We start from the raw sequence: 14,907 nt of genomic DNA on the forward strand, positions 1-14,907 counted from the left end.
TAGGAGTCATGATTGCATGTTCTGATGCCTTGAACTGGCTAATGCACTGATAACCTGGGACTCCTAGAACTGACAGACTGGAGGTGCTGGTACAGAAATAAGCACAGAAGTCTTGGACAGAAATTTACCATTCTCAGTGCTATGAGAATAGCATTGAACAATGAGTTGATCAAGGACAGAAGATGCAAACCTGAAACTGGAAAGAATGCTATTGGAAGAAATTTGCTGCTATGCAGGCATGTCAGGACGCTGCACTAGCAAAATTACCAGAAAACAGCCTGAGATCAAGCATGCATAGCTGGGGAACATGAGCTGTGAGCTCCATCCAGTTGGGAACTCTTCTAGATGTCAAGGTGCTGACCACATACATGCGTGAAGGAAGCATACATCCAGCCCCACCTCTTCCTTGCTTGCAGTCAGTACCTCAGGCTGCAAACACTTGGCCATGGGCAAGTGCTAAAGGAGGGACTTAGCTGTTATGGAGGTGGTGTTCGTGGAGGAAATAGTAACAAGAATTTTTCCTGATCTATGGGTTGACATCTGGATGTGAAATAAAGAATTAATGAAATAAATAAATGCTGCAGTGCTTAAGGAAGGACTGAGAAAGAGTCAGAACTGATGGGAATAGTCGTTCAGAAACCAGTTATACATTTAATAAAGAGGCTATAGCTAATTTGTTTAGGAAATTGAGATCAAGGAGAAACAATTGGAATGCTTGTATACTGTGGTAAGTATCCCAGGCAACGTAAGGGAAAATTTAACAGATGCATGACAGGAAACAGCATGTTTCAGAGAGAACAGCAATACCACAGTCATATTGGTGTTTTGCAAGATGCGTGTAGTTAAGGAGAGAGAGAGAAATAACGGTGAAGTTGATGATATTAAATTAAGCATCAGGGATACTATGGTGAACTGGAAGAAAAAAATCTTTGGATAAGATATGGCTGGATCTGGCTTGTAATCACATTTGGGGAAGCATTAAGAAAATAATTCTTCTGAATTAATTTTAGGATTCTGCTATGGGCACCCAAAGCCAGAGTTGGGTGTGGTTAGAGATTGAGTTTTTTCATATGTGGGACTAACTTTTTTATATAATTTGAATAAATGTGCTATGTAGAAAGAAAATAATCACGCTACTTTAAAAAATAGCCATTAATGATCTGTTTTTGAAATACCTTATCTCATTTTGTATAAATTTTTTTATGTGTTTTAGTCACGAAGTGTGGACAAGCAACATGCTGTACTTAACTACGATGCCTCTACGGATGAACACTTGGTGAAGGATTTGGGCAGCTTGAATGGGGTAAGTTGACATCAGAAATGGATAGCTCCCCATAGTCTTTAATATGTTTGTTTGGTTTGGGTTTTTTGGGTTTTTTGTAGTAAAGAGAGTATGACTTAACAAGTGTACGTTAATATCTGTTTAATGCAAGACTGGAAATGGATGAACATTCAAAAGGAAATTGTAGTTTTTGCAGGGGTTTTCCACTGCATGTTATTTAAGGGCTGCAGTAAATTCCATTAATAAGAGGGCCTTGGCAGTAGGAAAAAACTCCAAAAGAATAAAAAGGAATATGTTACTCTTCTGTATTTCAGAAATGTAGAAAAAAAAATAATCTTGATTATATTGTTAAAAAAAAAAAAGTGGAGGGGGGATTTCAATCTCTAAAATGTCTGGTTAAGAAATAGATTTTTATTTCGTATGCTATTCCTTTTTTCTCCTTTTTTCATACAGAGAAGAATGTTAAACTGTACTTCATCTGTGGAAAAAAAATTAAGTATGCAATAACCATGTTGTGTGTAAAACTATTTAATTCTATATTTGCATTTAGTTTTTCAGTATCCTTTTTGTCAAAATGGCTATGAATAATGTGTGTCAAGTTATTACAAACTAATACAGGAAAAATGCAAAGTTATGAGCAAAATAAAGTTTCGTATGACATTTTACATTTTAAGGCTTTTGTAGCAATTGTGTATACAATATTCAAGGTAAGCTTCATCTTTTATAAATGTTTTGAATATTATAATAGATTATTAAAAACTTACTATGTCATATTTCAGCAGCCCTTTAGATACTTCGTGAGCTGTTTATACACACTAGTTATGGTTGTTATTTTATATAACTAAATGTTTGGCTGTGTCATGAATGTGTACAGAATAAAATTGTGAGTTCATCTGTGGTTGCTTATTTGAATTAATATTTAGAAAGCTACTGGTAGTGTATAGCTTTGTCAAATGTTTAAAAATTAGAAGATGAAGAAGAAATCTCAAGTTACTGCCTGTTAGCATTGATTTAGGTTTTGGGTGTTTGATCCTGAAGTGCATTTCAAAATAAAAACCCTATTAGCCTGTCTCTATTAGCTTTTCTGTATTTTAAGGTGACTAACTCAGCCTTGCAAAGAGTCAGAGTCTCAACTCCACGTGAAACCAGTGTAACCTGTAGGGTTATATCCTTTGAACAGTTATAGACGTATAAGAACTCTACTCCTTAAATATTTAATATACCTCTGTATTTTGAAAGTCAGTGCACTGTTTCAAGGCAGTGATCAAAAATGAATTCAGCACATAGTCATTTTTTGCTGAGCCATTTGATTTTATTCTCTAATTCTACGTTGCTCCTGTAGGCAGTAAGGCATACCTTCAGATTTTCATTGCCTTTTCACAAAACTTGAATTTAATAAAAATATATGTTAAAAGGCCTTCATTTGACTTGTTTCTTTGCGTCTGATAAAGAGCTTTCGGTTACTTGCTTCGCTTGATCTGATTCATTCTCAAGTTTGAGGTGTCAGTTGCTCTATAGCTGTTTACCCAGATACATCAAAGAAACTCTTCCCACAGTTTTGGGATGGGCAATATTAATTAGGAGTTCAATCCTTGCTCTTTGTCTTTGTCGTGCTTCTCTTACTATCTCTTTCCAACTGTGCTTTTCTTACATACCTCTAACTACCTGGTTTCAGGTCGAAAGAAGAAACACATGATTTTGTAACACCGTACTTAATTGTGTGGCAGAACAATGTATGCAATGCCTCTGTACCATGCGGTGAACTACGAACTAGGCAATAACTCTTTTAGTCTAGCTACCATTTCCACTGAGAACACCACCTCCCTAACAGCCAAGTTCTTCCTTCAGTGCTTCACCAGCTTCTCCCGTTCTTATTTTGCTTGCTTCATGAAAAGCAAACATTTGGTTTGGGTCTCCCCGGTTAGTCCCACTTCTTTGGAGAACAGCTATATACTTTCTTTAGTATACAAGACCACTCCATTCCTGGTGTAATGCACTTTAACCACTCAAGATAACTCAGAGTTTAAGGGGGGATGTCTATGACCAATACATAGGGCTTTTGGTTTGAGTTTTAGGAGTCCCAAATAATTTCACAAGATGAACTGTAATTGCACCTGATGCCCTAATGCTTAAGTATTCTTATCTGTATCGTTGATTCACACTTAGTTCAGTGAAAAGTTTACAGTAGTCTTCATCCTGGACTGCATACATTTAGATTTGAAAATAAAGCAAAAGTAAATTTTAATCAGATTTACACGATGTAAAGTTTTATTTCTAATAATCCATCATGATGACTCCTGGTCATTCCTGCTTATCTTTTATTTCATACAGAAAAGATTAAGGAATTTCTCTTTTCTGAAGAAAATATGTACAGTTGCTAAGATACAATCTATTATTTCACCAGTATCCACAGAATTCAACTGTATTTTCTCCTTTGACTTGTGATCTCAAGAAAATACCAGAAAAGTTATCAAACATCCATGGACTTGTTGAATAAAGTTCTTCTCAGGGATGTTTACAGAATAGCGATGTCCTTTCACACTGATGTTTTAGGGCTGGGTTGCAAAATGCTCAGCAAACTTTGTGAAGGCTTAAAGAGCATTGACTGTCCCTATTTGAAGAATAAAGCTTTGGAAATCATGTGAATATATAAAAATTGTGTATAGAGTGATTTAAAGGGGGAAAAGGATTCCTTGTTTACTTAGTAACTAGCTTTTTCAAGCTAGCTTTGTCTTGCATCCCAAAGCCTGTGGTGGTATTTTAAAACTCCATTGGCAAAACAGCTGAGGCTTGTGTATGCCATCAGGTCAGTCATGAGGATGTCTGTAGGCTGCACACACTGCCTTCAGAGTTCTCTGGGTTGAGTATATTGCATGCAGATGGATTTCAGAACTCTGACCTGGGAGGAAAAATGTATACATACACATGTACATACATGTCCGCAAGGTGGCCTACATTTTGTTGACTCACTAAAATTCAGGCTGCTTTGATACTCTTCACATGGGTTTTTGTTCTTGATTCTCACAATGTTAAAGTGGAATAGATATGCATTAAACACAAGTTTTGTGCTTACAAACCAGTAAACAGTTGTACTTTTAATTCTTATTTCTCATGGAAGAGATAGGTAAGCAATCTTTTAAACAATGAAATATTATTTTCATTTAGTAAAAGAAAATAAAACAGAAAATCCCTTTACTATTTGTGGAAAGAGCCTTGTTTCTGTCTTTCCAGACTTTACCTAATACTAGATTTGGATGAGCAACACAAGCGTTCAAAGATTCAGATTCTTTGCTTGCTTAATTATTCAGGGGTTTGGGGGTTTTTTTGTGTGTGTGTGCCCTTAACTTCAAAGTGCTTAAAAAATGGTGTATTTCAGCTGCTACATTCCTTAAAAACATGTATGCGTTGTTGTAGAATTCTTAAGTTAGAAGTAGGATGATCCCGTGGGGTTGTGATATTCTGAGTCCCCCAAACTGGCACAAACCAATAGTAAATGTGTTTCAGAAGGATACCCTGGATATTTAATCTCCTATCTGTAGTATTAATATGTAATAGTTATGAAAAGTAAAAATGAGCAAGAAGCTGTAAATTTTTTAAGGTATGGGAATATACACGACTGATAAATAATTAATAATATAATGCGACGGTTTCATATCAGCTAATCCATAAATATTTTATTTGCTTTGAATTTGCCCTAAATTAAGTCTTCATTTTGTATTTTAAAAGAAGATGAAGGAAGTTACACCAAGGAAAAAGAGACTTTTCACATATAGCTGGTTATTTGTGTTTCTTAAAGGAAGATGCTACATTCTTTTAAGTCCAGATGTTGTGGTCTTCTCAGGTGAAAGGAGAGGGAAGATTTCAGGAAAGCCAGTGGAGAGTGTAGGGGAGAGGAACTCAGAGTGTAAATTGTAGCTTCTTAATGCAGATTTGAATTGAGCCTTGAGGAATAGTTTAAGGGAAGATGCTGTGCAGGTTTTTTGTCAGCTCACTGTAGAAAGATTCTTCAAAGATCTGTAACTCTGAAAGCATCTTAAATATTATGCAGGGTTACATTTACTGTTTTCTTTCTTTCTTTGTAGCCTGATCTCTAGTTTTTGTAATTGAGAGCTTAATATTCTATTCTGCTAGACAAAACGTGTCTTTGCCCCTTTATATTTCTCTATCACCGAGTGAATTCAGAAGATACTGACATGCTAGAGCATTTTCTCTGAAGGTAACAAATTCAGTTTAGGAAACAATTCATTTTCACAGTTAGAGATTCAGCCTAATTTGGAGAGCTCTAAGAGCAGTGGTATGACTCACGATGAGCAGAAGGGTCAGTATGAGAGCTGTCATTGGGAGGTGGCAGGTTCTGGGACTAGTCTCAACCTGAAGGTTTAAGCATCCTTTCCAACGGCAAAAGGGCAAGTTGTGAGAAGAACACTCTCAGCTCCTGATACCCACTCCTACCTTAGTGTGTTATCATCCTTGGTTTCTGGTATCTTAAGTCACCACATGCAACTTCAAGTCTTGCTGATAGTAACCTGGGCAGTTTGCTTGACGCTGACAGCCTACCTTCCTAAGACTGTAAATCAGTCTTTAAAGATGCAGATCAGTTCCAATGAAGGAGTAAACTTCCCCCCCCCCGCAATGCCCTCGTTCTTACAAGGGCTTGTGTCTGTTTTAGAATTTTATGTAGATGGCTTTCTAGAATTTCCTTTAGGGCTTGAATAATCGTAACTTCAAGCCCTATTTATGTTCATTTAGTTTTTTTCCCCACAGAGATGAAACTGTTTTCCAATTCTTCCAAACTACATCTCTTGAGATCCATTTTGGCTTGAACGTGTATTATTCTTCCTCCTTGCTGCCTCTGTAATTAGTCATTGTATATATATCAGGTGTTCTCTTGAAATTTATACCAGCATGTTTTTGCAAATTCCTTACTTTTCACTGTTAGGTTCAATCTGGACCTTGAAATCGGAGTGATTGGTAATCTCTACTGCCTGTAACAGCCAACTGGTATGGGTGGTGAAATTGGGTAAACTTTCAGGTGCATAAATCCTTCTCCAAATCACTGAAATCTTGTCTAATTTCTCCAACTGGGTTTCCAATAGTGATTTCAAGGAGGAGAGGATTACTTACTATACAGTAACTGAATTTTCAAAAGGTATTGTCAAACCTGTGGAATTTGCTCTGCTTTGCTGCTAGCTGGTATAATAATGTTATTTCTTCTTAAAAATATTGTTATACTTACTCTTTCAAGAGCCGCAATGTATTGAACTCTTCATCGCTGCTATTTGGAGTCACTCAGATGCACTTGGTCCATTTTTCCTTTAAGTCACTTGACAATATTTAGAAATAATAAGCTTCCTCAGAACCCTCATATTAAATGTTAAATGCTGTACAAATGTGATGATAAATCAATTCTGACAGCTAATTGGGATTGAAAAAGCAAACTACAGGAAAAATAGTGAGTGGAGGTACTAATCTGAGGGAACATTAATGATTCAGTAAATACTGCTAGCAAGATTAAACTTGTGAGAAACTTCTCAAGGCCAGTGTGATGTCAGCAGCCTGGTTAGTGACTGGTGTTTAACCTTTCTTTTGAAATATTCTGTGAAGCAGGTGGCAATTTGAGCTTAAAGTTTAATTCCCCAGTGAATCACCAGTAGACAATTTGTGGTGCTGGAAACTGTCCTATAAAATTATTTAAATAATTTGTCATTTTATTATTTTGGAATTCAACAGTATCTCTTTCTGTCCTCATTTATTTCTGTAGACGTTTGTCAATGATGTGAGGATTCCAGAACAGACATACATCACTCTGAAGTTAGAAGATAAATTGAGATTTGGATATGATATCCTTGTCATAAAAATGCACAGTGTCAGGATATGCTTTTCTTGTTAAAAGTATGGTTGTGTTAAACGAAGGGTTGTCATACTATTTGAGAAGCAACTTTGAAATAGTTATTTCTCTCATTACTACAAAAATGCCTATATTAGAGAAAATGGTGGGGTTTAGAATACTGTACCTTGGTCGGAACTATTGATAAAGTACATTTCATTGTTTCTCGCTGCAAGAAATGTCTACTTCCAATTACAATTTAAAACCTAATGTGTAACTTATGTGTTGCTAAGAAACATTACTTTTCTTTGAGGCAAATACACAAATATTTGTATTATATGAGATTGTATACAAGTAGAGAAGATTGCAAATAATTACTCAGCAAACTACTGAATGAAAAAAAAAGAACTTGTATTATTACAACATTAAGGTATCTATTCAGTGTTCTGTTTACAAATAGTAAATAATTGTATTGTGTGTTTGCTTTGAGTATGATTGTACATGCTAGTCCTAACAGTGACATATTAGTAGAAGTGTCACCAGTCCAGTGGTGAAACAGGCTGCAGAACTGTTGCTTTTCTGTAAAATTCTCTTGTGAATTGAGAAATCTTTCCAGTATTTTCCTTAGCATTTCCTACATACTAATCTTTTTACTGTTGTCAGGGGAGAGATGAGAGTCCCTGAAGAAGCACTTAAGGTAACAACGTGCAGTTCCTAGACATTCTTCTGTCATTGTGTAGTTACTGATAACATGGTGGGGTTTCCACTCTCTGAGGGTGGTTTTTTTCCTCTATTTAATGTCATGTAGCATGAAAAATTCACAAGCCAACTCCAATTATCCCAAAAACCTTCGGAGGCAGAAGGATCGAAGCAAACCAGCTCCAAAAGCTCAGAGTCCAAGGTAACAGACTCCACAGCTGAAGTGCACCACAAAACTACAGAAGCACTGAAATCTGAAGAGAAATCAATGGGTAAGGTTCAGTTTTGCTGCACAAGCACACAAACTTGGAAAGGATATTAATTTGCTTTGGTGTAGGATGCTTGTGAAATCCTGTAGATGGTTAAAACTCCACATATGTGAAATTTTAAACATACTTTAAGTGTAATTAATAACTTTCAGAATTGAATTTCTGCCTTTTTTGCTGTGGCATCCACATGTTAAGAAAACTCAAAAGCGACATTTAATCAGCATTTATTAGGTTTTTTGGCATTTCTCTTTTCCGAAATCACAAGCTTTCAGCATTTGTGGCAGGAAAGTCCTATTCTTTGTAGTTTAACCAAAAATATTTTTCAGGAATACTTTGTACTTTTTACCACCACCCTTGTCAAGTGCTCTTTCTCTCTTTTTTTTTTTTTTTTTTTTTTAAATGGGTGGGGGGTTTGTTTATTTTATAGATATTAGCATTCATTGTTAGATGCCTCAGGACAGAACCTAAGTGTTCCATTGTGGTTTAAAAATTTGTAGCAACTGTAGCTTTGGTCTTGTTTCTACATCATCTTTCATGTTTATGTAATGTGTCATGGTGGCTCCGCTGCGGGTGTCTTAACTTCAGTGTGAGGCTTGCTAAAGTTTATTGTTCATCTTATAGTAACTTGCTGTGTTACCTGTTACTACAGGAGATAACCACAAGAATTAGAAAAGAATCAGGTATTGTTGCTTCCTTAATATGGAGCTGACTTAGGTCTGACTCCTTAGGTCAAGGCTGTACAGTTTTGTTTAGGTTTAATCCATTCTTCTGGAAGACACACTTCACGGAGTTCTCTTCCCCACATAATAGGATTCTGTGGTTTCTTGGCTGATTTAGCATCCTATTAAGGGTACATAAAGCCTATACGTTACTTCAGTGTTCCTATTCAATATGGCTTTTCAGCATTTGGGTCCTCTTAATTTTTCATAAAGTAGCACAGTGGGGTTTTTTATACTCATCTTCCATTTGTCTTTTCACTCTTCCAAAAAACAGTCAAAGTTAACGATAGGGATTTATATTTGAGTGCAACTCTCAGAAGCTTTTTGGGGATTGATTCTCTCACTGTTGCTGTATATATGCATTACTGTTTGCTAATGCTAATTCAGTGCACAAGTTTCAGCCATCAAGTTTTTAAAAACAATTCAGTATTGACTAAACTGTAATGCTTTTTAAAAAAAGTACTTAGTATCTTCAAATCATATTGAAACTTTTGGCATGGCTATGAAATTACATATCGTCTTCGGAATGGTAGTGAATAAAACATTGAATAAAAATGTTGAAATTCATGATAGGCAAAGTAACAGACAAGCTACTAAGCTGGATTTGAACAGATCATGTTATTTTATAGAAAGACTGTTTAAAGTATCTTCAGAACATCTGTATGATACTAGAATAGCTAAATCTCAGTAGGGTGAAGTATTCTTCCAAGAGATCAGGTCAAAACTAATCCAGTCATTTATCATCAAGGTAGAAATCTTACCTACATGAGTGGGTTTTTTTCTTATTTAATCTTTACGTTTAAATGTGTTTGAACATGTATATACATCCAGTGTAAGAAATAGCATTTTTAATTGTATTGTAATTTAACTATTATCTTTTTTAAAAAAGAAAATTAAAAATGGTTCTCCTCAGTAGTGTTTTACACAAGGTAACTTTCAGCACTCTGTAGTAGTTGTCAGCAGTTTGGAACCTTGGCAACATTGCAAAATTTGATCAGTTTTTCATGCAGTGAGTTCAGATTTCATTGAAAGGTCAACGTGGGTAAAAAGTGAGAATCTTCTCACAGAAATAGCAGCAGACAGCTTTCAGGAATGTACTGCTATACTGATGACTTTAAACTGAAAGCAGAAAATAATGTTTACAGATATATCAGGGTAACAATAAGACATGTCTCCTGCCTTTGCGTAAACATTTGTGCCAGAAGTTTTGATCAGGTCATTACTAAGCTGTTATATTTAGAACCCAGATCAGTTATCCAGCCTCCAAGTTTGTTTTGTATTTAGGCAAATGCATGCAACCAATTCACTTCAGCTTCCAGGAGAAATGATCCAAGCAAATGGCTCTCTCTTCATGTTATTTTAACCTAAATATCACAACTACATAGAAAAGTAATTTCTAAAGTAATTTTCTAAAAGTAATTTTGGGCTGATTTTATAGATCTTTCTGCCATGCCTCGTGGGACACCTTTGTATGGACAGCCAGCCTGGTGGGGTGATGATGAAGCTGATGAAAAAAGTAGTTGTAAGCCAGATAGCAAGCATGAAGAAAAAATGCGTGAGACGGGGGCTTCGGGTAAGTCTGTTGTCTTATTTTTGTGTTGTTTGGGGTTTTTTTTCTATAGTAAAGTGCATATATTCTTAACTACGGACCTAAACAGATATTAGTGTTTGGAAGTTTCATAGACAGTTTGCAGAGATGAAAGCCTATTAAAATTAAGTTAGTTTAAAAAACTTTTTCTGTGAGAAACTATGCATTTCCAGAGACAAATTTAATGTATAATGTATCAGTTTTCTAGTATATAATGCAATTTCTTATCAGTAAATACAGAAGATAACATTAACTGAACCAGTGTGTCTTATCAATTTAGTCTATATCTGTCGCTTTATATGCTTAAAATTAGAGATTACATAGGGATAATTTATAAAAATAATTTCTGAAAATAAATGGTGATACATTATTTTTGTATTCAACTTCAAGCTATATAAGGTGATCTATGCTAATATTTTCTCCTGTAATTCAGTAATGCTGTGTTAAGGGAATTGCATTTCATAGTTCTTGCAGTAAACATTTGCATAGTCTAAAGTTAAACTGGTAATGTTTATTTCCCCATAATACAGACTTCTTTTTAGTTAGCTTGTCTATACAGAGTATGTATTGCCAAAACTTAAATCTCAATGCCTATAATTAGGCTTCTAAATCTATCATCAGGCATATAAATAAAGTGACTGCTATTCTTATAAAAAGAATAACCTTAAAACTTACTCAAGTTAGGACAAAATTCAACCATGTTTGTATAGCTGTTTAGACACACATTTAAGGCCCAACAGTTTTAAGTTTTGTGGTTTTTGAAGTACTTTATCTGAAGTGGGAATTTCTCTGTTCCTGTAATAGTAGTTGCCTTGGTTGTCATGAATCCTATTTTGCAGGAATTGGAGTAAACTCTAAAAATGTGTAAAATCAAATTAAACTAACGCTTCAATGTAATGAAGTCAACATCTTTGGAGTTGTCGTTAAAGGCTATGACAAAAAGTTCTTTTTCATATTAGTCTAAAGTTATCACGACTCAGACAGTATAGTAGGACTGTTAAGATTTGGACTAGTAGAAGGAAACCAGGTGAAAACATTTAAATTAGTAACAGGTTTTGTGCAACTTAAAGAACTTCATTGCATATAAAAGAACTCCATCATAATTCAGTACAGTTACAGAACACTTTCTTATTTGGTTAGTTTTTTGGTGAAAAACTTCTCTACCGTACGCAGCATGAGTAGAGTATGCTATTGTGTGCTCCTATGGAGGCTTTTTAGCTACAGGCTTAATACCCTACATTAGTAATCTGTAACTATACAGTTCAAATCTTGTCTAAAAATGTGTTCTTCAAACACTTTTAAGCATTTCTAAGGAATACAGATTTGGTTCCTAATGGCAATAATAATGAGAAACAATGACTGTTAGATGTTCTTCCACTTCCATTTTTCTCAACAAAATAGAAAAGCGCATGTCATCAGTTACAAAGAAAAAGTTAAGTCCTTGCCTTTGAGTTGTGCCATCAATAGACTTGCTAGCCACATGATTCTCCTTGCTTTCCAGATTACAGGAAGCATTAACTATTGGCTATGAAACCTGTGACTCTGTATCTTGCTTTATATGCCAAAACAGGGATGGTAAAGTCTCTAGTATCTGTGGTTTTATTGCTTAGATGCCAATGTCTGTAGCAAACTAGTGTAACAAAAATAAGAATTCATCAAGCTTTTTATACTCACATGTATCTATCTACATTGTTTTAATTTAAAAAACATGCATGTTATTTGCCCTCATTAAATACAGGGTTATTAAAAGTAATATCCTGAAGTCTGTGGTTTTGATGCCATGCCATTAACAAGGTATAACGCAAGATTCCAGCTTCTATTTAGTAGCATACCTATTCTTATTTTTTCATAATTTTAAATTGCTTTTTCAGAAGCAATATTGCATCAAATGGTTTACGTGCTCTTGTATTTATTTTATCAAGAGCTTTTTCAGCAAGTGATCAGTGCTTCTGTCTTAGTTCCCAAGTTCAAAGAAAAATAAGATTCCAATTTCCTGTCAAAGTAATCAAGGAGGTGCAGTCTGTTTCAGTAGTAGATGAAAATATGTTTGTTCGAGACATAACTTCAGTAATGGGGATATTTTTGACATGCTTTGCCTTAGTGAAGTTGTCATAAGGTAAATGATTAATAGAGAAGATGAACTAATATTTTCTACACTGTTTAACTGATTTTGTTTGTTTGTTTTCCTTATATATACACACTATAAATAAAAATAAAATTTGGGCCCGGAGCCTTCTCAGCAAATAAAATATTTCTTTTTTTTAAAATGTATATGTATATGTATATATAAAACATATGTTAGAAATCCCTTTTGTTTATGTTGTTATTGTTTAATCATGAATTTATTTCCTACGAATAGAATTAATCTAAGTAGAGTGTAGGAATAGCTTCTATTTCCTCAAACTGAACAACTAATAAATCTGCAAGAATGGAATTCAGTTTGAATAAGTACATACTAAACAAAAGCTTATGTGAAATGTTATAGGAAGACACTGCTGGGAAAAAAACAAACCCTGACATTTTTGCAAAACAATTTCATTTGGGAGGATGTAGAACTATAATTCCTTGTATAGACAAGTGATTTATTTATCTTGATCACTTAATCTCTGAGTAGACATTAGTCGTATGTTTTACTAGTCTGTTTTTTGACTGTTGTAGATGTTCTTCTAGTAGCGTTGGCAGATAGCCTGAGAAGACAGACAGATAAGAGTTGACATTTGCCTTTATGGACACATTTCCTCAATCTCAGAACACTAACTATGTCTGTGTAGAAGTGTGCAAAAAAATATCCTAAATGTTTTAGTACAATTATAAAATAAAGACATAAGTTTTTGGGGCCCTTTTGGCCTACAGTTACATTCCATGAAAACATTAAATTAATTTTCAACAAGTTAGTATGCATTTTCCTCATGCACTTAGGTTTTATAACATAGATGAATATAATGATTGGAAATCAATATAAAGAAACACTTTAATGAAAGGAAATTAGAAACTTCACAAGACTGTCACGTTTGGATACCTTTTAAATGAAAATGAACTTTAATAAAACACGTTCAAGATTGATGCAGTTATTTGTTCTTTCGTGGGCTAAATTGTATTAAGTATTTAAAACACCGATTTGGACCATGCTTCTTAATATAAACTGCTGAAAAGTAAGTACATTACAGGTGAATTCATGTACATAAGTTCTTAAACTTTTTTTTTCAGTAACTCAAATCAATAAAACCTGATACCATTGTAACAAATTAATCCTATGAAGAATCTGCTTCATGCTTTAATGATTTGGTACATGATTATTCACTGAATAGAAGGCATGAATTATAACAGATGGAGCAAGGTTTAATGAGGAGATTGAAATAGATTTGTTTCTGCTAAGCCAACTATGGACAATTAGTCTTTACAATCTCAAGTTAATAAGATTATTTCAGTGTTACTGTCTTTCTATCACAACGGAAGCTCACTAATGGAAATTATTTCCAAACAGAGCAGAATAGCCTGGAAAACTTCGAAAAGAAAAAACCTTTCTGCTTTTTTCAGACATGCATGTTGCTCTAATTTAATGATCCATGGATCTACTAGTCTGTATTAAAATGAACAGTTGCATATACACCTATGATGTGACTTTATCTACACTGCAGCTGTTAAACTTACATGTTATTGGCAAGTTTACCTGGTGTGTAATTATTATTATTGCCACGTGTTACAGTCTCACTTTGTGGAAAAGCAAAAACTGCATTCTCTGCTGATCTCAGTAGTGGTTGTGGAATTTTACATCATTAATGCCTTTACCAGAAATCTAAGAAAAGATAGAAGTCAATTTTTAAACAGGCTTTAAGGATCTGAAGTAATTTTTTCCATTTGGCATGATGTATTTTTTTAATTCCAGTGTTGTGTAACAATGTGTCAGATTAAATGTTCTTTACACTTAAGAAACAGTGTCATTTTAAGGTAAAGTAGGCTGACAGTTATTTTAGAAATACCAGTGTAATCAGTATATGTAGGAGATTACACACACATGTTTAATCACTAGTATTAACATTAAAGTTCTAGAAGTTTATTCTAGAATTTTGCTGGGGTTTGGTCTGGAATACGTGCAAGTGCTGCGTATGTAAGGCTTGCTTTGCAAAGCTATAGAAGTGTATGTGCATAGGATGTCACAGGGAGCTTACAGAACTTTTTAGAGCCATCACAGCAATATATTTAAGTAAGATTAGTTTTGCACTTTTTTTTCACTTTTAACTCCTTTAAAGCATGCAGTTAAATGATTTATTATGACGTGGGGATTTCTCTACAATACTTTTTTATATTTTTATTTAGAGCAATTTTGATATTATTTCATAAGACGGGTTATGACAACATTAAAAGACAAAGATCATCTTATTTAATACTAGGAGAATCGTTACATGTATTTTTTGCAGTCTTGTCTTTAAACAACAAATGAAAAATATGCTTTAACCATAAAGCAAACAAAAATAACCTAAAAGTTAAGTGGGAAATAAAAAGTAGTAATATGGAGAGAAAGA

General features: G+C 34.4%; 1 protein-coding gene across 7 annotated transcripts in view; it reads left to right on the top strand.

The window, feature by feature from the left end:
* Positions 1-14,907, top strand: part of CEP170 (centrosomal protein 170) — a 106,266-nt gene that overhangs the window by 29,579 nt on the left and 61,780 nt on the right. For all 7 annotated transcript variants that reach the window (XM_069800620.1, XM_069800624.1, XM_069800625.1 and 4 more), the window contains 5 exons: positions 1,214-1,303; positions 7,044-7,122; positions 7,748-7,806; positions 7,918-8,080; positions 10,235-10,369. In XM_069800620.1, the coding sequence (XP_069656721.1) occupies positions 1,214-1,303; positions 7,044-7,122; positions 7,748-7,806; positions 7,918-8,080; positions 10,235-10,369 (526 nt within the window). The remainder of the gene's footprint in view (positions 1-1,213; positions 1,304-7,043; positions 7,123-7,747; positions 7,807-7,917; positions 8,081-10,234; positions 10,370-14,907) is intronic.

Source organism: Haliaeetus albicilla, chromosome 13 (genome assembly GCF_947461875.1).
Source record: "Haliaeetus albicilla chromosome 13, bHalAlb1.1, whole genome shotgun sequence".
Classification (NCBI taxonomy): domain Eukaryota; kingdom Metazoa; phylum Chordata; class Aves; order Accipitriformes; family Accipitridae; genus Haliaeetus; species Haliaeetus albicilla.